This window comes from Rhinolophus ferrumequinum, chromosome 12 (assembly GCF_004115265.2).
Source record: "Rhinolophus ferrumequinum isolate MPI-CBG mRhiFer1 chromosome 12, mRhiFer1_v1.p, whole genome shotgun sequence".
Taxonomy (NCBI): domain Eukaryota; kingdom Metazoa; phylum Chordata; class Mammalia; order Chiroptera; family Rhinolophidae; genus Rhinolophus; species Rhinolophus ferrumequinum.
The window spans coordinates 18779438-18806124 of NC_046295.1; the positions used below are offsets into that span (position 1 = coordinate 18779438).

Genomic DNA, 26687 nt, shown 5'->3' on the forward strand with positions numbered 1-26687 from the left:
CTAAATGTTTATCTGGAGGAAGAATCTTATATTTATTTAAATTTATGAACAGGGAAAATGCAGTTTATTTTATTGTGCTAAAGAATTAAAGGGATTTAAAATAAAAAAAAGTCTCTCCTTTCCCCAACATCTTTCTCTCCTTTGTTTATTTTTGCTTTGGAACATTATTTTGTTTTCCTGTGTTCAGATAATTTTTACTTTCTTCTTCTGGGTCTAAGTGCTAATTTTGATACGGCACTTTTCTCTGGGGCAGTTTCTCAAAGTAATTTCAGGGAGTTACGGTCAAAGAATTAACCAGAGTGCCTGTTTAGGATGCAGATTCCCAGGCTTCACTAAAGACCTGTTAAAAGCTTTGGTAATGGGCTCAGGAGCCTGCATTTTGACAGGCTCCTCAAATGAGCCTCTGCACACTGAGGTTGGAGAACCACTGCTTTTGAGTCTGAAGTATTTCAGTTTTGGACAGAAATTGCTAAAAAGAAGTATTTAAATAAAGACCACCATACAATGTAGTTCTCTGTTTTTAGAAAAGTGGCATTTACTTTTTCTAATGCTTCTCTAGTTTTTAAACATACTAAATAGGAATTATTAAGTATAATTAGTCTACCTTTGCTAAGGGTCGCTGGCATTTAAAATCCTATCTTAACAAAGGTTACAGTCAATTTCATATGAAAATCAATTAGTAAAAATATGCTTTAATTCATTAGCTATGTGTATACGAGTATGTCCACTGTGTACTTACTTTGTGGTATGCAGCTGAACCATGGGGTCCTGTAAGAGAGAATGTGGCCTGGAGGTAAAACCACTGGTTTGATTTGAAATCCAGCTCCAGTATTACTTACTGAATGACTCTCCAAGTTCCAGTTTCCTTTACTGCCCAAGGTTGTTGTGAAGAACAAATGTAGTAAGGAAAATTAAACCTTTGTAAATTATAAAGGGCTATACAGAAATAGGAAATTGATAGCATGGATGTTTCCTGGATGCTTTTCTTTATTACATGACGGTTTACTGATTTACATTTTCTGAATGGAAGCTCCACAAGGACAGGAATGGTGTATCTTATTCACTTGTACCCCAGAACCTTGTATGGTGGCACATAGTACACACTCATTGTTTGTGCAACTCTTCTTACTTTATAGATTACTACCTGTACATCCTGAAAAAACATATTTTAATAAATCTATCAGATTAATTAGGTAATGTTTCAGTTATATTTGATTAGTCTCAGAGTACCTCATGTTCAAAAGACAGTTTTTTTTAACTTATATAAATACCTTTTCTTAATGTGCTAATTGCTTCTAGAATGTTTTCATTATTAAGGAGAACGATTTCTTAATTAAGAAATTTCCATTATCTTCTCTCGTCTCTATGTATATAGTGTCAAGACTGTATTCAAGCATTATAGCTACTATTTATTTTCAGTGAAACATACAAAAGTGGTAGCACTTCTGTTACATTTTAGAATTTATAAAGCATATTTTTGTATTCTTTCTTTCAACCCTCAAACTACTGTGTGAGGTAAGTGATCCCTTTTATCTAAGAAATAAAACCAAAGTCAGGAAGTCATCACTGTCATTTTAATTCAGCTTTTTATCCAATAATTTAGCTGGATATTATTCCACACGTTCTCTATGTTTGACAAGAATTGATCTTTCTAAATTTCAATTAAAAAAATTATTTTTACTGTTTATGAAGATTAACAGACAACATACAAACTCACTAGTTCATAAAGACTATATATGCATATATCATACATTAAAAAAAAGAATTTAGAATTTCCAGAATCAGAATAAAGTATTTTCCTTCCAGAAAATATAAAAACATTATCTTATCCAAGACCAGAGCATTGATAATGCTGGGAGATGTTTTTCCACAAGATTGATGAAAGCTGTGAACTGTTTCAGCCGCATTCTGTCCCCTGGTTCCATTTGCATGGCCTGCCTGCAGCTAAGAGTAGGCTGGTTGGGGTCAGAGCAACAAACTGACCAGAGACCTAGCCTACAACTCAGGTTTTAAAGAAGGCCCCATCCTCTTAACCAAATAATGTTTACCAAAAGTCTCAAACTCCTGCTTTCAAAGCGACTAAGTTATTTCAAGACACTAGTTGTGTCCTTAACAAAGCCTTAGTCCTTATATAATTATAATATCAATATCTTTCGTTAAAATCACTTGGGGAAGTAACTGGCAATTAACATCAAAAAAAAAAAAAAGGTTATTAACAGCCTATTAGTTACCATGGAGCCATTACATTACAAATAAAATACAAAGAAGATTTTAGGCACTTAAATGGATCCCAACATCTGTTCCCAATGTACATTTTTCAAATCAAGAATCAGAGTGTTTGGATACTTCTGAGACTCATAACATTGCTTTAACCCCACACATTAATTTGTTAGTATATCCCAGCATGCTATTAATATTTGTCTTGGCAACTTACGATTTCAAAAACTAACAGAAGATGACTTGTAAGGAAACTTCCTTTTGTATATAGTTTAGAACATCTGGTCTAAAAGAAAGCAGAGACTTCTGGTTTCTAGAGAACAAATATCCCAAGGGAATTAGTTAATTCTTACCTGAGGTCATACAGGTAACGAAAAGAAAGAGTGTTATTATTCCATTGACCTACGTCTTAGAATGTTGAGATGTAGAACTGTTAGATTGTCAAATTTAGAATCTTACATTTCAGGCCCTTTAGAGGCTCCCATGAATAGGAAAATCCTATGAATTTTATGCCGGAGTAGGGCCATAGTTTGAATGTGAAGCAACTGAATCCAAAAAGGCAGTCTGGGTTGATTTTTTTCATCCTTTCCTTGAGAATTAGTAAGCTCTCTGCCTGCTGATTCGGCGGGGATGGGGGAGTTGGGGGTGTGTGTATGCGTGTGGAAATTCAGGGGTTCTTCAGTGCCCACTTCCTTTTCACACTGTCCCTTCTTGCCGTCCATGTTTGCAAGCTGGCCCAGGAACCTCACGTCCTTCAACCCCTGAAGGACCTGTTCCTTTAACTGTGGCTCCTAAACTTCCCAATTCCAGAAGCTTATTAACATGAGACAGGTTTATTTCTTTGATCTGATTACAGCAATCTATCTTAAGCATATTAAGCTGTAGGTTTAATAAAGCATCTTAAACCACAAGCATATTAAAACCAAGGTTTAATCCTTGATGGGAGGTTTTATCTTAAAGTGAGTGTTGATGAGCCTGATGTACCGTGTTTCCCCGAAAATAAGACCGGGTCTTATATTAATTTTTGTTTCAAAAGACGTAAAGGACTTATGTTCAGGGGATGTCATCCTGAAAAATCATGCTAGGGCTTATTTTCCAGTTAGGTCTTATTTTCGGGGAAACATGGTAGAAAGAACACTGGGTTTGGGGTTCTAGGAGCTTGGTTCTAGGCATAGCTCTGCCACTTATTAGATGTGTTTTCTCCATTTGAAAATGGAGATAAATTAGATGAATTTCAACCTCTAATTGGAGATGTATAGGAAAGTGTATTTGGGTGGGAAAAATGTAAATTTTCTACTTCCTTCAAATTCATTTCCCTCTAGCCCAACCTTAAGGAAGAATATATATGAAATACTGGCAATGCAGGTAAATATTACCTGAGACTTTGCCTTCCCTTCCTTCCCTTCCCTTTTTGTTCTTTAGGCTTCTCAGCACCCTGTGGAGTTCAGCAAAAGAAGGAACTGTGACCTGGGAATAGAGTTTGAGTTACACAATGAAACACAACTGTTTGAAACCTGGAAACATAAATCCAGATATTTGGCAAGTAAAACTCGTAGAGCTATTTTTGAATCTATGTGGTAGAGAGGAACACTTGGTGACAACATGAACGTAATGTCACATGGGAATACTGAAAGTTGCATGGTGCTCGTAAGTACCAGGCACTGTGCTATAGTGTGACAGACACAAAAGTACATTATTCCAATGGCACAAATGTTCTCCCCAGTGATCCCAGCAATGTATACATCAGTACGTCTATAGGATTGACTAAAGACTATCCTGATTAATGACTGCATGATGGAAAGATAATTAGCAAACATCAAAATTAAAATGCTGGCTGACTCTCAAGCCCTTGAGTAAAACGCAACCCTTGAGGATTCTGTCACATACCTTCATTTACTTGTCATTAGGCCACTAGTTATTCTGATTTAGAGATGTGTGCTTACAAAAAGGATTAATCTTTCAAGGAGGTATTTGTCATTTTTTTGCTTGCTCAGCAGCCCATAATGTCTCTTCTGGGGGAACCCAGTTCAGATGACATATGACCCAGGCCTGGTCAATGACAGTACCTTGCTTCCCAGGGACTCACATGTGACTCAAGCTGAATCAGCAATCCCCATGTTGCTTCTGCCATACCTGGGAGCAAAGACAATTTGCCTTCCTTAGAGGTTGCTGGCTGCCATCTTGCCAGCTATGTGGAGTGATCCTGAGAGAAACAAAGCCTGATGGCACTGTTTGACTCACTGGATGCAACTGTGTCTGATCAGACAGATCTACTCTTTAACTTCTTGGTTTTTGAACTAATAGGTACTCCTTTTTAGCTAAAGTTACTTTGCATTGGATAGATTCCATTTGCATTCAAGAGACCCAAGCATAAGAAAATTATAGCCACCACTAATGAATCTGATTTAACTAATGTTTAACATCATGCTCATTATTTAAAAGTGTATAGCAGTTCCAAGAGGCTGTTTCATCAATAAGAAAACATGTCTAACTCATTGAGTCAATAAATATCCTCTAGAGAATTCATGGGCAATAGATCATGATGCCACGGTCCCCACTACAGTTTGGTTTTGCTAACAAAACCTTCCCTGTGCCTTAAAACAAAAGTCACATGCCCAAAATTCATGAGATTATTTTACTAGAATTTAGCGGGGAGGAGATGATATAGTCAGTTTTCACAAAGAAAATATTCAGATCGAACTGTAGACAAATAAAAGAAAGTTCAAGTTCTTGTTTCAGTTCCCACTGGCCTGGGCACCGAAGCAATGCCCCATCTCCTGGCATGCACAGTTGAGGCTGTCAGTTATGTGGCCACCATTTCATGACCCTTAACCCTCTGTGTCACGTCTCAGTGATCCCACACACAAACTCTAAAAAATGTCTTCCATTTGTATGCTTTTCCTCTTCCAGCTGAGAATGTGGCTGGCTATGGCAAAACTTCACCAACCGTACGCTCTGGTCCATGTGGCTTTCTTCTTAAACTCTGGGAGAACTCTCAAGGACAGCAGGGTGGCTACGGGGACAAAACATAAAGTGCACTATTGCATTTGGTGGAGATGCATTTGAAAAGGTCATTTAGATAAAAAAGGTGTCAGAATAGAACTTGGCTTTTTCTCACTTGACTAATCTTCAAGAGACTAAAAATTCCCATCAAGTCTTCAGCAGAATTATAACGTCAAAAAAACATTAATAAAGGCTGGGGAAAGGGTTTTATAAAAATATTTTTAAAAATGTTATCCTGCAATCAGTTAATGGGAAATACTGCAGAACTAAAACAAAAACTGACATCAGGGATGCCAGTGATTTTTTTTCCCTCTTAATCTGGGTGTTGATTACATAGATGTGTTCCCTTTGTAAAAATCTACTTATGACTTGCGCACTTTTCTACATGAAAACAATTTTTCCATTACATAAATGTTTAATTAAAAGGTAAAAAAAAAAAAACCCCAAAAACCCAAAAAACTGATCCTGTCATGAACTGATCCCTTCATGGGCTCAGTGGGGGGGCAAGCATGAATAAGTACTAAACTGTATTTGAACATGTACGCACAAGTCCACAGCTTTTCTTATCTGCCATGTCCCTCAGGGATCCATTTAAAATAAGGAAGTTCTGTGTAATGCTGCTAGGTAACTTATATCTAATTTTAGAATACTAATATACATACATTGAGATGTTAGTTAAAATATAATAGTGCAAAGGAATGTCGGTAAGCCAAAGTTACACTGTTATTGTTTGTGACTAATAAGCCCTTCAATATATAATCAAGTGAACATGTACCTCCTTGACCCAAATAACTATTTTCCTCATCAGTATCAATTGTTTGTTATCGTCATGACCTAAGGCACTTGCAGCATAGTTTGGAGCAACCAATGGTATTATGGACCCATGGCCATTAAAAATGAGTCCAGACTCCCTGACACATACAAGTGGGGGAAATCCTAGCAGCAAGTGTCTAGGGATGGATCAGTGGAAACATGTCAGACCCCGGCCCTTATTCTCAGTGAAGTTCTGTGGTTGAGCAGAATCAGAATCACCTTCGTACACATGCCCTCCACCCTCTTTGGGGATAGGGAGAAGGGTCAGAACCAATACATTAAAGAATTATTGCTTGTTTGGCAAATAATAAGTTATAACATACTTAAAGTAAAATATGGTCATAGTACGACTCCAGGCTGGAGATAGGCCTGACAGATTATCACAAGAGCAGGCCAACGGGCAACTTTCCAAGGTGAGACTTTTTAGGGCAGAATCTTACAGCACATTCACAGAAGCCTCTGATAGGATCCAGAATCCACCCCCACCCCCAAGTCCCAAGACACAGATGACAGTACTAGTTGTCTTGGGCCACAGAGCCAACACCTAAAAGACTTCTCAGATTTTAGTAAAAAGATCTACTACATAATTTTCACAGAAAGATCTTGTATGTTTGTGGATCCTACAGTCATAGTTTAACAAATTGAGAGTACTATTAAAATACTCACCAAAAATCGAAATATCTGAAGGCATGGGAAATATCCAACTCTACTGGCAAAATACTGCGTAGCCATTAAAAATATTATTATGAAGCCAGTGTAAGAACAGCTTTAAATGCTTTGAAAATAATTTTAAAATAAAAAAGGCAGTACTCAAAGTATCTATGTGTATTTTTTCAATTATTTATGATTATAAATATATTAAAACAACACTCACACAGAGGGGACAAAAACTTCTTAGGAAAAATATCCAAGTTGTCATTAGCCAGTAGGACTCTGGAGTCCTCTTTTGTCTTTTTCTTTAATGAATTTTCTAAATTTTAATTAAAGTCACCATATGATTTCTCTGATATGTGGTATATAAACCAAAAACAACAAAAGAACAAGACACACAAATGAGAAACAAACAAAAACTCATAGACACAGACAATAGTTTAGTGGTTACCAGAGGGTAAAGGGGAAGGGAGTTGGGAAATGAGGGTAAAGGGGATCAAACACATGGTGATGGAAGGAGAACTGACTCTGGGTGGTGAACACACAATGGGATTTATACATGATGTAATACAGAATTGTACACCTAGAATCTATGTAACTTTACTAACAATTGTCACCCCAATAAACTTTAATTAAAAAGAAAATTAAAGTCATACTTTACAATTGTAATAAAACATTTTCAAACCATTTAAATAATTCAAGGCCCTGGAATTCTCTTTGAATCCACTTTCTAATTCCAAACGCCATGCTGGTGACAGCTCCAGATTCCTGCTCTAAACTGAACCTAGATGAGCCCTTTCAGGAACCAGCACACACCAGAATGCTGTTCTGCAGCACAGACGCTATTGGAAGGTTTTCGCTCATCTTGGGCATAAATCTAAGAAATATTACCTTTTAAAAGATCCCTGGACTTTGCAGAGAGGGCTCCTTTAGGGCTTTCCATGAGATTGAATAGCCAGTCAATGAACTAGGATGAAAATAAAGAACAGTATCAGTGAAGACAGCCCTACTCTCAGCATAAGGTCAGACCCTTGGGGCCACAAACGTGTGTATCAGTGTAACAGTTGCTAGGTAATACCTGCTGGGCTAGGGCAGTGGAGATGAGAACGGACCGGGCACAAGGGATGTTAAAGCCAGACACGGCTCGCATTTAGTCAAGGGACCCAGCAAACTCAAACCTCCTTTCCTTGCTGAAGACCCTGAGTCCTGCTACAGGTTTTAAGAGTGAGATAGACATGGGATCCGAGGGCTGCCTGTGTGCCGTGAACATTCTTTCTCGTTACTCTGAGAGGCCCGTGCACAGCAAGAACCTTGCTCACTTCCACTCCCAATGAATAGCAGAGTCAAAATTGGATCCCAAGTACACCTGCCTTCAAAGCCTCACACTCTTTCTTTGTATCATGCTGCCTGCCACCTGGGTCTGTGTGCATCCAGGCCTAGGCTACTAGGCCGGGCAGTAAATAGAGAAATGCATCAGATGTAAGCCCTTGTTTCTAAAATATGTTTCTGTAGATAAGAACAGTTTATGCCCAAACGAATATTAAACAGGTCGGTGAAATGCAAGAGACAAAGCACAGAATAATTTACTAGGTAGAGCCAAGTGAGTTAACTGCAAATAAATCTTGGAAATGAGGTAGAAATTCCTGGTACTCAGGGGTTTGACTGATCTTATAGGGTGCGGCCAAAATTGTTTTGGAATCAGAGAGAGAGTAATTTCATTGATGCCTGAACGTTGCCAGTCTTGACTAATTTTAACTTTGGACAGAGAAGCTGGGTTGAAAAAAGTGTAAAATAGAGAGAAAAAGAACATATTCCTAATTCCCTGCTTTAATTAAAATATTTTTTTCTTCATTTACTTCCTTTTTCTCAATTTTGTTTAAAAATATCCTATTGGTAAAGTAAATAAATCAAACACTACAAATACATGATAGATGCAGGATACCTACTCGTACATTCTCGTCCAGAGTGAGTGATCATGGTGTCCCAGGCCAGGAATAACATGAGGGGATATGACAGTGACATTTACTTCGATTAAAAATGAAACAGAAAACAAAATTTGGGGCAGCACAACTAATGCTGATCAGGTTTACGGATACAGAGGCATTTTAACGAGATGCTCAGTGGAGCTGTGCTTCGCTAAACTGTGGGTCCACGGGTCAGAAATGTTGTTGAAGATTAGAGTTCAGGTTTGAAGAATAAGCCACATAAAGTGAGTTTTAAGCTTTCAACCTCATAAAAATCCAATTTTGATGAAAAGGGATTCAGAAAAAGAATCTCAAACAACTGTATTAAAATAAAGATAGGTCAGAGCCATGTAATGAGAATTACAGGAAACACAGTATTTTCATATGCTCTGCGTGACAGCTAGTAGCCATCGTAGGATGTTAGTATCAAAAAACCGAAAGACGCTTTCTACAGTTTGGATTTTCCTGAGGGCAAAGGTGACGACATTAGACCTTTGCAAATCTCCCCACAGTATTTAGCACAGGCCGAGAACATGACAGGCACCTCGAACATGGCTGCAGGATGGAATGAGCTGTGGGGAACCTAACGATGCTAGACGATGGATGCTCCAACCTCACATTTTCCCTCAGGAGAGTTCCTTGCCTCATCCCCAGGGACTGTTGATCACCTCCCTCCCTTTACTCATTGCCACTGTAACCTCCTTTATCACACCACCTTGCAATCTTGAACTTGTTTCCCTGTCTGTCCTCACTGTGAGATTCTAAGCTCTCAGAGACTTACTCTTCATTTCATCTCCAGGATCAAGAACACATGTGCCTTCAATAAATGAATGCAAGGATAAGTGTTCTTCCCATCTCACTCCCAACTGTAAACAAGCTACTGCTGTTGTCACTGTTGTTGTTTCAGTCAGCAGTTAACCTGAGCCCGGGCTAGCCTCCATCTCTGAGGCTCAGCGTCTGGCTGCGAGTCGGGGCTGAGTCTGAAAGCCTGCGGTGTGATTCAGGTTTCACTTAATTCCCACGTCAATTCTACAGCAGAAATTGCTGAGGAGAAAATGGCCGCCTGCCCTGATAAGCAGGTGGCTGACAACTGTACCTTCTGGGTCTGTTCCTTCCATGGCTCTTTCTGCAGCAGAAGAAGCATGCTACTGGGGAGGAGAGTGAGAGTCTCCTGCAGAGTGACCCTGTGCATTGGACTTCTGCCAAGGAAGCTTGATGCTGCCCCAGCCGGGCCATTTTCCTGATGCCATGGCAACCAACTGGCCCTGAGGCCAAGGAGGAGAGGGGCAGCATGGTCTGCCCATGCCACGACCGCATTTGCAAATATCAGCAACAGGAAGTCCAAAGCCTACAATGAATATAGAAACAAGGCAAGGTTACATGTTTTAACAATTCAAAGTATTACATGTTCACATCCACAGCCCCCATCGTGATGCAATGTCATCTTCCCCTTCACCCAACGCCTCCTCCTACCGCCGCACCACTACCCCAGAAGAGGAACTGCACTGAAGAACAAACTCTGTTTCCATACTTAATAAACAGAAATTTTAGGGCTTTGTTAGGGTTTTGGGGATCCTTTCTTGTGAAGACAGAAGGCCCAACACTTTCATTATTATTGCTGTAACATTTGAGGAGAAATATAATTTATTTAATTTCTAATCATACTGAGATCCAAATAAATCCTGTTTTGGTGTTTTCAAAGAGTTAAAAAATTAAAAGTGATACAGAGAGGGATATTTAGATTTATTGTTATGTGGCTAAAATTGATTTTAAAAATACTTACAGTCTGATTCTATTTTTAAACAACAAATGACTCTCCTCATGCATTTTAACAATTTGTCTAGAACCCATTTAGATTCTAGACTAATCTAGATAATTGCAGAAATGGTGGTAACAGGGGCGACCTCTGAGTTGTTGGATTACTATAATTTAAATTACGCTTCTTTCTGCTCATCTGTATTTTCTGGGTCTTAAAGATTTTTGTAGGAAAACAGAGAAGGCTAATAAAAAACATAGGCGATCAGAAGAAAAGGGGACAGGTTATGCCAGTTTAAAAAAAAGTTTAAAAAATATTCCCCAATCTCTTAAAATTCCGAACCTCACTAACTAAAATTTCAAACACACACACAAATCTTCAGAAAAGCAGGGCAGAATTTCAAACAACATCCCAGGTCGTACACATTTTTACTTGACAAAGGAAACACGTGAAACATTCCTACACAAAAAAAGTCTACCCCTGAAAAATGCACAATGGGCAGCTAAGTCAAGAATACGAGGAGAGTGGGAAAGTGCTATCATCATTTATTAATCTTTTTCTTTTTTAATTCACCCAATACCAGTGGTTGTTAACTTTTTTGGGCCATAGGTCATTCTGAAGGTGTGCTGAAAACTCCTCTCTAATATATGCACACATGCTCATAAGTATTGGTGCACACACAGATTACTGGCATACACTCCAGGAATCTCTTCAAACCAAGTGTGTGAAGCCATACTCTGGGCCAGTGGAGAGGCCAGGACCCTGAACCCCACCTCCTTTGTGGGATCAAGCCCAAGTATACAGGACCCTGGGTTCCCTCTCCAATGTCCTTTGTGTGCTGCTTGTCAAGTAACGTAACCCGTTGGAAATATTTTTCAACGAGTACCCTCGGGGTCTCCAAGAGCCTGGTAAAAACATTTATTTCCTAGTGACATCAGAGTGATTTCCCAAAGTTAACAGGAAGGAAGGAAAGAAAGCTACAAGCAGCAACATTTTCCTCTTTTGGGAGAACAAATATAAATTCTATATTTTAAGAAGGCTACAAATTACTCCTCTAGATTGTACCTCATCGAGAGCCACGTTCTGAGCAGATGTTGACTGGTAAGCAGTATTTCTGATATAACCCATCAATTCCAAGAGCCACTCCATTCTCTTCAACACGCCTGAAACAAAACGGACATTTTCTTACCAGACGATGCTTTTTCCTTTGAAATGTAAAGCAGAGCAGTAATAACCATCATAACTCAAGCAGAACACCTGGTGAGGATTTCATAAAATAGTTTCAAGTCCTCTCACGATATTTCAGACTTCTGATTGCCCGTGAGGGTTTTTTGACACTATTCACATCAGATGACCACATTTTGTCTTTATTTTTGAAAACTGGTTTATTCTTCATACCTACCCACCCACTAGTGAGAAAATACATTTATTGGAGTTTCTCTCTCAACATTAAATGGACGAGGAGAAATCTGGCACACCAACTAGCCAGTAATGTTGAATCTTGGATTAAGTGTTTTTATAATCCTTTGCTTAAATGTTCCCACCTCATGTCATAATCACAGAGAAAACCTATCCCAAAGACATAAAAAGAAAAATAAAAACCAGCTTTTTTATGGTAACTGGAGAATAAACATCAACATAAATATTGTTTTTTCTTTTCTTTTTAAAACATGAGGATTCCTATTACAGTAAAAATTACTTGGGAAAGTTCTCAAAATTTAGTGAATAAGAGCAAAATGAGAACTAAATTTGAAGGCCAACTAGTTAAAACCAAAGGCAGTATCAAATTTATTTCAATTTGCTTCATGTATCTTCATGCCTAATTGGGAACTGAGTTTTTTTTCCTGGTAAACACACTTTTGATTTAGAGTGAAAAAACCTAGTTTCTCATCACACGTTCATTTTTCATCGGGCAGACACTAACGCAGATACGAGACAACTATCTCAGTTGCCAAAGAGAAGGAGGAATCAAAATTTCCTGTACAGTCTCAAAAAGAGTATTACAATTACATTTGTCAGTTTTCTCTCAAAATTTTATCAAGAGAGAGGGGAAAATGGAGTACAGAAACATAAGGAAGTTGCTAGGGTCAAAAGGGCTTCCCAGCCACATGTCTGCTTAAGCCAGGTGCCATTCAGAACCCGAAAGTAGACTCAAGAAATTCTAAGCATGTGACTGAAGGCATGGGAGGGGAAATGAAGCAACTCCCTTTTCAGAGGATTATTAGGGCATCAATGTCTAAAATGGTCTAAACATTGCAACAGATGATTCACTAACAGAGCTTCAGGCCTGGAACCTCTTGAGGATGTAGTCAGGTTGTCCAGATTTTATTCTTCTCACCCCTGAGAAGTTCCTCTATAGAATAACTACTTAATATTGTCGTTGCTGTTTTCTTTTTTTGTTTGTTTGTTAAATGACTGCCCAAAAGCCATTTTCATGAAAACATCAGGCACAGAATCAATGGGCATTCTGTCTGTCTGAGAAACGGAAGCAGGAAGAATCAACCTGATAGACTTGTTTATATCCTTGAGGGCCAAGGACAATCTAAAGATCCTTAAAAGAATTCATTCCCATCTCCACCGAGTGGATGCTGTGAGCTGTAACTGCTCATTTCTGTCCATGGGGCTTCTCATTTGGGGTACCAAGGCCTCACCTGAGTCAAGAAGCACTAAACCAGTTTTGAAATTGAGGAAACAATTACAACGTAAACGGCATGGTGGGCAGATCTCCGTGCCCTGGTGTCCGCCCCAGGCCGGCCCCACCTGTGTTGGCATGGCTGGCAATCCGTGCGTGGTATAAGCTGTGCAGTATCATCCAGGCCAGCACGTCCTTTTCCTGGCGCTGAGCAGCCACGCTGAGCATGTCAGTCAAGCCCATCAAGGGGAACCATCCTTGGGAGACCAAGTACAGTCTGACAAAGGCAGCCTTTTCTATGTTGCTCTGTGAAAAAGCAAATTGTTCCGTTACTATTAAATTAACTGAAGTCGTCAGAGAATCTCAGGGCAAGGGCAAAATAGAGAGGGGGAGTTTGGAGTTGATTGTTATTCCAAATGCTGAAGCCGTTCATTTCCTGCAGCGTGTGACCTGTCTGCCTGCATGCTCTGTGAAAGTGTACAGGCAGACAGAAGGTTGTAATGTCACCTCCTGTTTTCTCATAAAAACCATAAGTGATTTCAGAGGTTAATTGGCGATGACATTTAGTAAGGATACACAAATAATAACAATGATAACTAACAAATACAGTACTTATCATGTGCCGGGCACCATTCTAAGCACTTAACATGTATTAATTCAGCAGTTTACAAAGTGTGCCAAACAGACCTCTAGGCAACCCCGAGACCCTTTTAGAGGGTCTGTGAGGTCAAACTCTATTCATAACAGCACCAAACGCTAGTAATATGCAATGTATTTTTCATTGCCACTTACAATTTTTTTAAAAGCTAGTTTCCCTTGAAGTATCCTTGTAAACAACAAAAATTATTAGTTTCATTAAACCTTTACCCTCGAGTACATATCTTTTTAATATTCTGTGTGACAAATCGGGAGTATGCATAAAAGACTTGTGCTGCGTACCCAAGTATGATGGTTGTCTCAAAGAAAAGCACTTGTAAGACTGAATTGTGGGCTGAAACAGCCTCTCTTCTCATAGAACACCATTTACTTGACTCATTAATGGTTATTCAACTGAGTATCTGACAGATCATTTTCTTAAAATTGAAGGAATTGAGACTGTCACTTCATGGAAAATACTTGACAGTATTTGCTGCCAATAGTAAAATCTGAATTTTCAAGTGAAAAGTAGGCATTTGGAAAATTTGTATCTGCTACTATGAGTTCGGTAGCTTCCCAATACATAAAAGACTATTCTGAGGAGACTGCTGGTGATGCTAACAAATATGTGTTTTGATATTATGTAATGAAATGTATCAACATTTGGAAGATTTTCAAAACTTAGTGATTCAAAATTTTCTAAATGGCCAATGTATGTTGCAAAATCATCCATTGCTAAAAGACCCAGAGTACAAGATAGACCAATAGATTTTGATGTAACAAAGTATGTGAAGTTCACTGTTGTGGTTTCACACTGTAACTAACCTACAAGAAACTAGCACTGGTTGCGTTTTAGTGCAATATCAAAGAAAGATATCCACAATTATCTGAAAAGTCTATTAACATACTCTTCCCCTTTCTACCTATATATCTATATGAGGCTGGATTTTCTTCACATACTTTTCACTCAAATAATATCACAACAGATTGAATGAAGCAGCAGCTATGAGAATCCAGCTGTCTTCTAGTAAGCCAGACATGAAAGAGATTTGCAAAAATGTGAAACAATGCCACTTTACTCACAAATTTTTTTTATTTGCTGGAAAATATTTTTTCTTATTTATGTTAAGATGAAATGAGATTTTTGTTTGTTTGTTTGCTTTTAGATTTTATTGGGGAAGGGGAACAGGAGTTTATTGGGGAACAATGTGTACTTCCCCACACAAGTGCACATTTTTTCCAAGTCAAGTTATTGTCCTTTCAATCTTAGTTGTGGAGGGTGCCGTTCAGCTTCAAGTTGTTGTCTTTTCAGTCTTAGATGTGGCAACCTTCAGCTCCAGGGCCAGTTGCCATTACTAGTTGCAGGGGGCAAAGCCCACCATCCCTTGCAGGAGTCAAACCAGCAATCTTATGGTTGAGAGCACACACTCCAAGAAACTGAGCCACCGGGCCGGCCCGCAATGAGTTTTTTATTATTACTTTTAAGTAAATATTTTAAAAATGTCCTAGTTTTAATTTCTAATATAGTAAATATTGACAAATATGACCCATATAAATAAAAGCTCTTTGGAGACTTCAATAATTTTTCAGACACTGACGTGGCCCTGAAACCAAAAAGTTTGAGGACCACTGTATTAACTATTGAATTCTCACACCAACCCTATGCAATAGATTACTATTTTCATCCCTGCTTTGCAGATAAAGAGACTGAAGCAGAGAGGTTAGGACACTTGCTTAAGGTCACACAGCCATAGGTGTCAGAATAGAAGTGGAACCCAGGGAGTCTGAGATTTTCACCACCACCTTTTCTTACCTCTGTTCTTTCCAGAAATGAAAACACTGACTCCAGTGGAAAACACTAATTCTTTTTGGGAACATCAGGACACTATTTAGTATGTCTTAGTGACAATGTTCTGAATGGTACTTTAGTAACCCAAGTGAACAACACAACAAACAACCTTTAGCTCTGGGTACCATGAAGCAAATTATATGCATTACTTCTGATTGTATTATATGAATATAATAATAGGATATAATTAATTACATGAATGTAATAACTATGATAATAAGTAATTACTGAGTACTCGCCTCGGGTCCAGCACTTTACCAAGAATTTAACGTGGATTAAGTCATTTAACTCGCAAATAACCCGAGGAGGTAGGTGCTATTAGCTCCCTTTTGTAGATGAGAGAACTGGGGCAGAGAGAGGTTATGAAACATAACGAAGGTCACATTGCTAGTAAATTACAGAGCTGTATTTCAAACTCTGGCAGTGAGGCTCCTGAGAACATTCTCTTAAGCATTTCCTTATATGGCTTCTTCTTGCTTAAAATAAACTCATCTTCAAAATGCTAATATTCCAAATACTCTAACTAACAGTGATTCTAAAACCTTAGGATCACCTGGAAGGATTGTTAAAACACAGATTCCTGGACCCCACCTCCAGGCTCTGATTGAGAAGGTCTGGGGTGGGACTAGACATTTTGCCTTTCTAATCAGTTCCCAGGCCGTGCTGATGCTGTGGGTCCAGGGAGCACATTTAGAAAATCCCTGCTATGTGATACAGAAATTCTGGGATTCCACTGAAACCTCCCATAAAGTGGAATAAAAAAGATGGCCACCAGCTATGCAAGGGCTCCCAGTTCTACAGAACCTTGGTGATACCAGGCATGCAGGGTTGCCATTTGAATAAGTGTGTCTGTTGGGATGTACTTACACTAGAAAATTATTCAATCTTTACCTGCAATTCAAATTTAACAAGACATATTATATTTGCTAAATCTGGCAAACTGACTGGTGTGCTACTTTTTGCTCATTCATCACTGACTGGGAGTGAGTGTGGGGGTACTTGTTAATTATCTTATGTCAGGGCTAGTAATGCATGTTTTTCAATCAGACACCTTTCTTCATTCTAAAAGGATAAGTATCAGGTGAAGAAAAATAAATGTGAAAACAGACCTATTTATTTATGCCTTCCATGCACCAGAAAGTTTTTTGGTCAGAATAGTCCCATTCTTGTGGATTTTGTGTTGAAGACATTGTCCTGTACTTATTTTTGCCCAGAGGTGACATAAAATGTTTGACAAAGTGGGATTAATTAGGTTAAAGTGTTACTGTTCCATGTATCCATCCATACAACATTCGTTAAGAACAAACCATTGTACTAGGCTGGACACAAGACCCTAGGAATGAAACAGAGAGAGTTTCCTCAATTTAACCAGTAATAGAAAGAAAAACTAGCCTCAGCCAAAAGGGTACTGTAACCACCTCTTCAATTGTAATTCCTACCTTAATAATGAAAAAATATATATATATGTTATTACCTCAGTAATCTGGGCAATCCGATTGGCTTCATCATACGTCATTTCCGAGAGGCATTTTGCTACACTGATATACAACTCCAGATCATTTCTCTGGTAAAGAAAAAAACCCAAGCATGTCAATATACAACATAAGTATATTCTTAATGTTCTGACAAATTATTGGATTTGTTTATCTCTATGAACAGCAACTGGTGAGATTTTAATTTTAACCAAACCAAAATACGCGGCCAATTTTTATCATTTAAACACCACCTATCCTTTTATTTTGTATATTTGTTTGGCTGTACTTTTTTCCCTCCTATTCAGAATCTATCATCACTCCAAATGGATTTTTAACTTCTTTGTGAAACTACAATTCAGAGGTCTGTTGGGCGAGGGGAAAAGCTAGTGTTGAGTCACTTGCTGTGAACAGTACACCGGACAACAGGCCCAGTGATTCTCCTGGTGGAGTGTGAGGGTTTCCGAGCTTGCTCACCTTCTACAGGCATTTAGTAAAAGGCCCAAGAGCAAACTTCCTGGTGCAGCACTAGTTAACCTGCTTCTGAGCTTGCTCAAGACTTCGGTTCTAAATATTCAACCTCAATTTAGATCTTGGAAGCAAACACATTCTTCGTGAAGAATGTGGTTATTTCTTGCTAGCCTCCCCACCAGATTCTTAAAACATACACCTCTCTGCTTTGCCAAAAAGGCTTTAGAAAATCCCAAACATAAATTGTCAGGAATGTAAATATTTTTGTTCCTCACCCGAATCTTATTTGGCAGAAGGTCAAAAATTTTCTCAGTAGCTCCGCGGAGCAGACTCCAGAGGTGGTAGGCAGGACTGGGCAGCTTCATGGCCTGGCTCAGACCCTGCAAGGAACTCAGGCATAACTCAGGATTGGAAAGCGGGGAAGCTGCTTTGAAAACTGCTACCATTAAGTTTTCAACAAAACCCAGGATCTGTTCGTCAGAGACGTGTTTGATCCACAGAGGCACAGAGACCAGGAGGCACTTCTTGATATTCATCTGGAAGCAAAAGAGAAGAGGTCAGATGTAAACAGGCAAGTCTGGGTTTGCAATGTTCCAAACTGCTAGGTCATCACTGTGTTGGAGAGTAGACTGAGACTGAGAGATAAAAGGTTCAGGTTACCTTTCCCTGAGTTCCCCACAGCTCCGTGGTCCAGTGGGCCACGGGTGCCTGTCATTTTGGCTGCAGCAGTAACTTTTGATCCAGGGTGACTCATGTGTATATATGGGACCTGTCAATCCATCTGTGAGCCAGTCAGCTTAAACCTTGATTCTTTTCAGCGAGGGGAATAAAATGCTACTTCTAAAAGTACACGACAGTTGCTATTCAGTCTTAAAAAGTCACATTCTCTGGAAAGAAAAACTGAAGATGAAAGGCTCACCTGCTGGAAATCAACTCAACAGAATATCTGATATTATTAATTTCTTCTTCTGAGGAAGCACAGGGAGAGCATAAAGGTAACTGGCATGCTGAGACCATTTCTGACCAAAGAAAACCCCGCTGAGCATGTGAAACTGCCCATGGCATCTTAGAGTTGACGAGAGCTAAGACGGGGCACGGCTGGTAACAGCTCCGGGTCACCGGCTTTAAGAAACACGCTTCGAAAATTGTTAGACACATAGCATGATCCTAACGGAGCCGAAAGTCTAAAAGAAGTGGTATAAAAAAGCAAAATCTGACAAAAATCAGCAAATTTCAAAAAAGATCAACGTTGTTGCATGAGTTATCTGATGAGCTCACTTTAAACAATAGGACGTTTCAGATCATTTTTTAAAGGAGAAGGTATATAATTCAGAAAATGAATTCACAAAATTTATTAATTAACAAAGATAACGTGAAAGGTCCTTAATCAAGGACAAATGCAAAAGGGCAGCACAGATCTAAAAGAAAAGTAGAAGGATAACTAAACCTAGAAAATTTTCTGAGGTCAGCACAACAGGCTGTTAGTTATACCTGACTCACAAGGAAGGAGTTCATAATACAGTGTTTAAGACATGTGCTTTGGAGTTACCCATACTCTCTCCCATTTATTAGGTATGAGAACTTTGCTTACTCTCCATTTGCCTCAGTTCATCAACCTGTGAAATGGAAATAATAAGATCTACTGCTCAGAAGTGAAATAAGCCAGACACGAAAAACTCCATATTGTATGATCCCATTCTAAAGAATTTCTAAACTTTATGTGATGTATTTAAATGTATATGGAAGTTCTTTTAAAAAGACAAAATTATGGAGACAAAGAGCAGATCAGAGGTAGCCTGGGTCTGAGATTGGGAGAGGGAATCACCCACAAGTAGGCATAATAGAACTTTTTCGGGTGATGAAAGTATTCTTGGTGATGGATGAAAATGTATAAATGTACTAAAACTCCAATTACACTGAAAGTGGCAATATTTTATGGAATATAAATTATAACTAAATAAAGCTGTAAAAAAAAATCAGCGTGTTAGGGTTGAAGAGATTAAATCGGATCTCTGAAAGTACTCACTGAGTGCTTACAAGTAGCAGGCACATAGCAAGTGCTCATTAAGTGGCAGCCGACAGGTAATGATAATAACTGACAGAAAGGATGCAGATCTCAATGACATCAACCTTCAATTAAAAAATATTAGGAGATGTAGGAAAGCTTGAAAGAAAGAAGTGCAGAGCACGGACTGAAGCTAAAAGTCTGAGGAAATAAGATGGCTTTGCAGTATGCTCAAAGAATTAAAGCCTCCTAGAACAGAAGAATAACAAAGCTGAGATTATTTAATGTATAATCAATTGATAAACGTCTCAGGAATCATGGAACGTGTTTTTTTGGTCCTAGCTTCAAATGTGCTCAAAATTATACATCTTTACTAATTTCACATCTTTCAATAATATTGCCCCCTTCTTCTTATCCACGCTTAGCCTATATACTGTGAAGGGTGCTGGCCCCTCTCTCTGTCACAAATACCAGGTAGATTGTCTCTTCCTGAGCACTTTGCTCAAGCTGAACACGCTAGCAGAGATATCTCCTCTCTCCACCTACAGCCCCTGGTGCCTCTGACTTGATGCCTAACCAGATCGTACCAAGCCTTCGAGACTCACTTAAATTGCTGCCTTTTCTGTGAAAGGGAGGGAACATTTACCTAGTACATGTGGATTTGCCTTTCTCTTTATACCTACTGAAAAGTTAGGCATATTATATAAAACAAATCAACCTAGCTTCAAATAACTCTACAACTTTCTAGCTGTATGATCTTGAGAAAGGAACGTTAAAATCTCTGATCATGTTCCCTTTTCTGTAATAAATGGTAGCTAAAAGCATGAATGGTGATGGCTATGGCAGAGTTCTGAATCACACCATTTTCCACTCTGGTGGCCAGCTACTACTGTAAAACTCTTGATTTTTGTAAAATCCCACTTGTCCACTCTTGACTTTGAGAACACACTCCCAAATGAATGTTAATCTCCCACCCTCCCCCCACCCCAAAGAAAATTATCCTCCTCTTGCCCAACACCTTAGCTGCTACATACACTCAGACCATGGATCAGTGGTGGCGTCACCCACAATCCCAACAGTGCAGCTGCATTCTGGGATGACTGTGCCTGGGTCACCAAGATTTCAAGGCACAGTTGTTGTATCTCTTCACCTGAAACAGAAGAAAAGAAAAGAGTATCTAATGCAGCTGCTTCTTTGATTCATTTTCAGCTTTCAGTGTCTCAAATTAAAGCATCTGCTTGTGTGACTTCTACAGGTAACAGAACCTCAGTAAACCCAAAGGTATTCCAAGAGGTCTTTTAGTTACAAGGCAAAAGGATGTGTCCACTGGCATCAGTGTCCCAGGTCTTAGAATTGGCAAGGGCCTTGACCTAGCGAGGGAAATTTCTCTTATGAAATCCAGAGAAACCTAAACACTCAAATACTATCATAATTTTAAAATAGTTTTAGCTAAAAATGTCTTTCTTTCTGTTTTTCCCCTCCTCTTAACCTTGTATTCAGCACATAGAGACATCTGTCCAGGTCAGGAAGGACTCAAAGATGTGGCCACATTCGCTAGTGATCGAGTATTTTTAACAGTGTGATCCCCATCAGCAGACGTATCTTCCCAACCAGACCTTTCTTCTGTCTTCCGAGGAGTTTTGCCAAAGCAAAAACATTTTCAATACAGCACGCAAAAGGGGGGCTAAGTGGGGCAGGAGGACATATTTTTCAAATGAATCTCTGAAAACACGGTATAGTAACACTGTATCTTATACAGGGATTAGGTTAAAATGAAAGCATTTAAGTGAAAAATTGTGTATACTCAAAATTACCTTTGATTATCCCTTAAATTGCACATAAATTATACTATATAAATCTTTCTGTATAGCATATGTAAATAAGCACCTTACTGTAAAAATAGAGCACTCATGGCAAATACACAAACACCACAATTACAGCATTGTTAAAATTATTCTCCCTCCCTCTCTTATTTTTGGAGGTGGAGGCAAGTACATGAAATTAAATTTGCTAATTCCATAAGAGGGGGCTGTGGAGGAACTAGTGGGTGAAGGCATGCATTCCCTCTGCCTCTCACCACCTAGGATCTGTGGTAGACAGAATAATGGTCCCCAAAGATGTCCACACCCTAATCTCTGGAATCTGTGAACATATTACCTTGCACAGCAAAGGAACTTTGCAGATGTGGTTAAGGCAAAGGACCTTAAAATGGGGAGATTATCCTGGATTATTCACCTGGACTCATTAATCACATGAATCCTTCAACATGGATAACCTTTCCCAGTGGCAGAGAACCAGAAAAATGAGTCCTTATCCCTCTGTTGTTTCCTTTGAAGATGGAGAAAGGAGGCCACAAATCAAGGACTGTGGGCAGCCTCTAGAAGTTGCAAAAGGGAAGAAAACAGATTCTCCTTTTCTTAGTCTCTTTGGGCTGCTATAATAAAATACCACAGGCTGGGTGGCTTATAAACAACAGAAACTTATTTCTCACAGTTCTGGAGGCTGGAAGTCCAAGAGCAGGGTGCCTGCCGGGTCAGGTCCTGGTGAGAGCCCTTTTCTGGGATGTAGACTGCCAACTTCTCACCGTGTCCTCACATGGTGGAAGGGATAAGGAAGTTCTGTGGGACCTCTTTTCTAAGGGAACACATGGGCTCCACCCTCATGACTTAGTCACCTGCCAAAGGCCCCGCCTCCTAATGCCATCACACGGGAGGTCCCACATATAACTGTGGGGGGACACAAACATTCAGACCATGGCACTCCCTTAAAGCATCTGGGACATAACACTGCTCTGCTGGTACCCTGATGTCAGCGCAGTGAGGACTATATTGGACTTGTGACCTCCAGAATTACAAGAAAATAAACTGCTGCTTCAAGCCCCTGTGTCTGTGGTAATTTGTTATAGTAGCAATAGAAAACGGTTACAGCACCCCTTCGGCCACTTTCTTGAAACACAGGCTCTGGAAATGCCGTTTGATAACCATCAAACCTGGCTTTCTGGGGCCCGCGACAGATGCTGAGCAACATGTAAATCAGTCAAGTACCGTCTTGATGAGTGCCACCTGGTCTGTGTCTTCAGCCCTCCTCCTTCTCACCCTCAGCTATTTGTAGAGGGACCAGTGGAAGTAAGCCAGCGGTCCCATCCGAGAAGTCAAACTTCAAAATCCCAAAAGTCTATCCAGTCACTACCAATTGTGACACACACTCTATTTTTCTACCTAGGTCACCCCCTAAAAGCAGAGTCTGAAGACCTGAAGACTCTTGATATTCACCAAAGTTTAGCCTCATAAGTGGAGAGAGGAGTGCAGCCCAGTTCACAGGAGGGTACTGGTAGCTTTCGCCAACAGTTGCTATGGGTTTCATCACGACCTTGAGAAGGGAAGGAGGCACAGATTCAGGACCTGCAACAGAAAGGAAAAAAAAATAATAAAACATCTTGATACCATCATGAAAATGGAAAAGGCCAACTTTCCCTTCTGGTTCTTCCAGTTTCAAAGGATTTGGTATCTCATCTTCCACTCTCGTCCATCCTTCAATCCTCTGCTCTTAAACCTCAAGCCAATTTGCTACAAAACCCTGTTCCCTCAATTTTTCTCTCTCTTACTTGTCTCCAGTCTTCCCCGCTTATCTGGACAGGAATACTCCACATAGCTACTTAGCTGTCTTCCATATGTTTCCTCATTTCTTTTCACCCCGCTTTCTAAAAAGAGTAACTTTCTCTACGTTATTGCCTCACCGCTCGCTGACTCTTCAATCCGCTTCCACAAGAGTGACAATTACTGCCTAGTTGGGTCCATTCTCTCCTAAGGATTATGGATTACCTTCAGTCCTCTTGGCCCAAAAAGGGCATGTTCTGTACCATGTGACTCACCATTCTATCCCTCAGCCTGTGCCATGGCTGGCTGATAGCCCCACAAGTGAGCATGTAAGGTAACAGCTAATCCATAGGTTAACCAGCTATCTGACACAGTATACCATAACTTTAATATTCTATTCTTTTTATTCAGGTGGGATGGGTAATTTGAAATGGAACATAATGAGAAGTGGAGCAGTTCTGAGTTCACCCATTAAGGTGCTATTAAGTCAAGGCTGCAGTAGCCATTAAGGGTCATGTAAAAGTAAAGTTACAAGGAGGTCAGAAATGACGGATATAAAAGTAGAAGACCAAGAAGAAGAGCAAAAGTAGCAGGAGTGACTTAAGCAGCAGAAAGGAAATCAGCATCAGAGAAAGAGAAGCAGAATCAACAAAAGAAAAAGCATTAGCAGGAAAAGGAAAAGCAAGGTAGGAATCAGTAGAAAAGGCTGCAGAATCTGCAGACACTGAAAAAGGGAAAAGCAGAAGCAGGGACAGAGTCAGCAAAAGGGAAATCAGCCACGGAAAGAACAAGTACAGCAAAAGGAGAAGCAGAGGCTGAAACACCCACAGAATCAGCAGCTACTGAAGATACGGAAAGCAGAAGCGGGGAGAGTCAGTAAAAGGAAACCAGCTGCAGAAAAGAGAAGCAACAGAAAAAGGAGAAACAGAGGCTAAAAACCCCACAGAATCAGCAGCTACTGAAGCAAGAGAAAGCAGAAGTGGGGAGAGTCAGCAAAAGGAAAACAGCTGCAGAAAAGAGAAGCACCAGAAAAAGGAGAAGCAGAGGCTAAAAACCCCACAGAATCAGCAGCTACTGAAGCAAGGGAAAGCAGAAGTGGGGAAAGTCAGCAAAAGGAAACCAGCTGCAGAAAAGAGAAGCACCAGAAAAAGGAGAAGCAGAGGCTAAAAACCCCACAGAATCAGCAGCTACTGAAGAAAGGGAAAGCAGAAGTGGGGAGAGTCAGCAAAAGGAAAACAGCTGCAGAAAAGAGAAGCACCAGAAAAAGGAGAAGCAGAGGCTAAAAACCCCACAGAATCAGCAGCTACTGAAGAAAGGGAAAGCAGAAGTGGGGAGAGTCAGCAAAAGGAAAACAGCTGCAGAAAAGAGAAGCACCAGAAAAAGGAGAAGCAGAGGCTAAAAACCCCACAGAATCAGCAGCTACTGAAGATAGGGAAAGCAGAAGTGGGGAGAGTCAGCAAAAGGAAAACAGCTGCAGAAAAGAGAAGCACCAGAAAAAGGAGAAACAGGGGCTAAAAACCCCACAGAATCAGCAGCTACTGAAGAAAGGGAAAGCAGAAGTGGGGAGAGTCAGCAAAAAGAAACCAGCTGCAGAAAGGAGAAGCACCAGAAAAAGGAGAAGCAGAGGCTAAAAACCCCACAGAATCAGCAGCTACTGAAGAAAGGGAAAGCAGAAGTGGGGAGAGTCAGCAAAAGGAAAACCAGCTACAGAAAGGACAAGCACCAGAAAAAGGAGAAACAGAGGCTAAAAACCCCACAGAATCAGCAGCTACTGAAGAAAGGGAAAGCAGAAGTGGGGAAAGTCAGCAAAAGGAAAACCAGCTACAGAAAGGACAAGCACCAGAAAAAGGAGAAACAGAGGCTAAAAACCCCACAGAATCAGCAGCTACTGAAGAAAGGGAAAGCAGAAGTGGGGAGAGTCAGCAAAAGGAAAACCAGCTACAGAAAGGACAAGCACCAGAAAAATGAGAAACAGAGGATAAAAACCCCACAGAATCAGCAGCTACTGAAGAAAGGGAAAGCAGAAGTGGGGAGAGTCAGCAAAAGGAAAACCAGCTACAGAAAGGACAAGCACCAGAAAAAGGAGAAACAGAGGCTAAAAAACCCCACAGAATCAGCAGCTACTGAAGAAAGGGAAAGCAGAAGTGGGGAGAGTCAGCAAAAGGAAAACCAGCTACAGAAAGGACAAGCACCAGAAAAAGGAGAAGCAGAGGCTGAAAAACCCATAGAATCAGCAGCTACTGAAGAAAGGCAAAGCAGACGTATGGAGAGTCGGCAAACGGGAAAACAGCTACAGAACGGAGGAGCCCAGGAAAAGGAGAAGCAGAGGCTGAAAATCCCACAGAATCAGCAGCTATTGAAGAAAGGGAAAGCAGAAGTGGCAAGAGTTGGCAAACGGGAAAACAGCTACAGAAAGGAGGAGCCCAGGAAAAAGAAGCAGAAGCAGAAGCAGCAGGAAAAGTAGGAGAATTAATAGAGGTTGAAAAACAGGGCCAAAGTGAAGGCAGAGTCAACAAAAGTAAAAACAATCAAAGAAAGGAGAAGTCTAGGGAAAAGGAGAAACACATAAAAACGGGCGAAGAACTTAAACATTTCCCTAAAGATGATACAAATAGCCAACCAGGGTATGAAAACATGTTCAACATCACTAATTATCAGAGAAATGCAAATGAAAATGACAATGAGATATCACCTCACCGCCACTAGAATGGCTACTATAAAAAAAGAAAGAAAATGAAAATAAATAACAAGTGTTGGCAAAGATGTGGAGAGATTGGAACCCTTTTGTTCTGTTGGTGGTATTGTAAAATGGTGGAACTGCTATGGAAAACAGTATGATGGTTATTCAAAAAATTAAAAATAGAACTACCATATGATCCAGTAATCCCACTTTGGGTATATATCCAAAATAATTACAAGCAAAGTCTTGAAGAGGTATTTGTTCACCCATGTGCACAGCAGTACTATTTACAATAGCAAAGACTAGAAACAACCCAAATATCCATCGACAGATGAATGAATAAACAAAATTGATATAGACACAAAATGAAATAGAATTTAACCTTAAAAAGAAAAGAAATCCCGTCATATGCCACATGGGTAAAACTTGAGGACACTGCACTAAGTGAAATAAGCCAGTCACAACAAGATACATTCTGTATGATTCCACTTATATCAGGTAAAGTAATCACGTTAATAGAAACAGAAAGATGGTGATTACTAGGGGTCAGGGAAAGCGAGAAAAGGTAGACATTGTTTAATGGGTCTAGAGTTTCAGTTTTACAAGACGAAAAATTTCTAGAGATTGGTTTCACAACCATGTGGGTATACAAAAATGTAAATATACTTAACACTACTGAAATGTCTATTTAAAAATGGCCAAGATGTTGAATTTTATGTTATGTGCTTTTCATAATTAAAAAAAAGAAAAAAGGAGCGACTTTTGGTTTCCAGTTCTGCATGTAAGGAACTTAAAAGTCGCCACTCTGTCCTAACAACCAGTAAACAGCTGAATAGACTGAAAAATCAACTCTTCTTGGATCCCTAAGAGAGGGAAGGACACAGGGCAAACTGCTGCCCCGAGATTGGAAAAACAGACAGACGAATACAGATATACCTCATT

The 26687-nt window shown here is 39.8% G+C and overlaps 1 protein-coding gene across 1 annotated transcript in view; it reads right to left on the bottom strand.

The window, feature by feature from the left end:
* Window positions 1-4835: 4835 nt before the first annotated feature.
* The window catches only part of FOCAD (focadhesin), a 272571-nt gene continuing 250719 nt past the window's right edge, over window positions 4836-26687 (bottom strand). Inside the window, exons 36-44 of the mRNA XM_033123525.1 lie at window positions 22742-22870; window positions 20504-20619; window positions 17740-18000; window positions 16996-17085; window positions 13165-13342; window positions 11470-11567; window positions 9745-9996; window positions 7576-7651; window positions 4836-5230 (exon numbers count right to left, since the gene is read on the bottom strand). Coding sequence (XP_032979416.1) covers window positions 5157-5230; window positions 7576-7651; window positions 9745-9996; window positions 11470-11567; window positions 13165-13342; window positions 16996-17085; window positions 17740-18000; window positions 20504-20619; window positions 22742-22870 — 1274 coding nt within the window. The 3' untranslated portion in view covers window positions 4836-5156. The remainder of the gene's footprint in view (window positions 5231-7575; window positions 7652-9744; window positions 9997-11469; window positions 11568-13164; window positions 13343-16995; window positions 17086-17739; window positions 18001-20503; window positions 20620-22741; window positions 22871-26687) is intronic.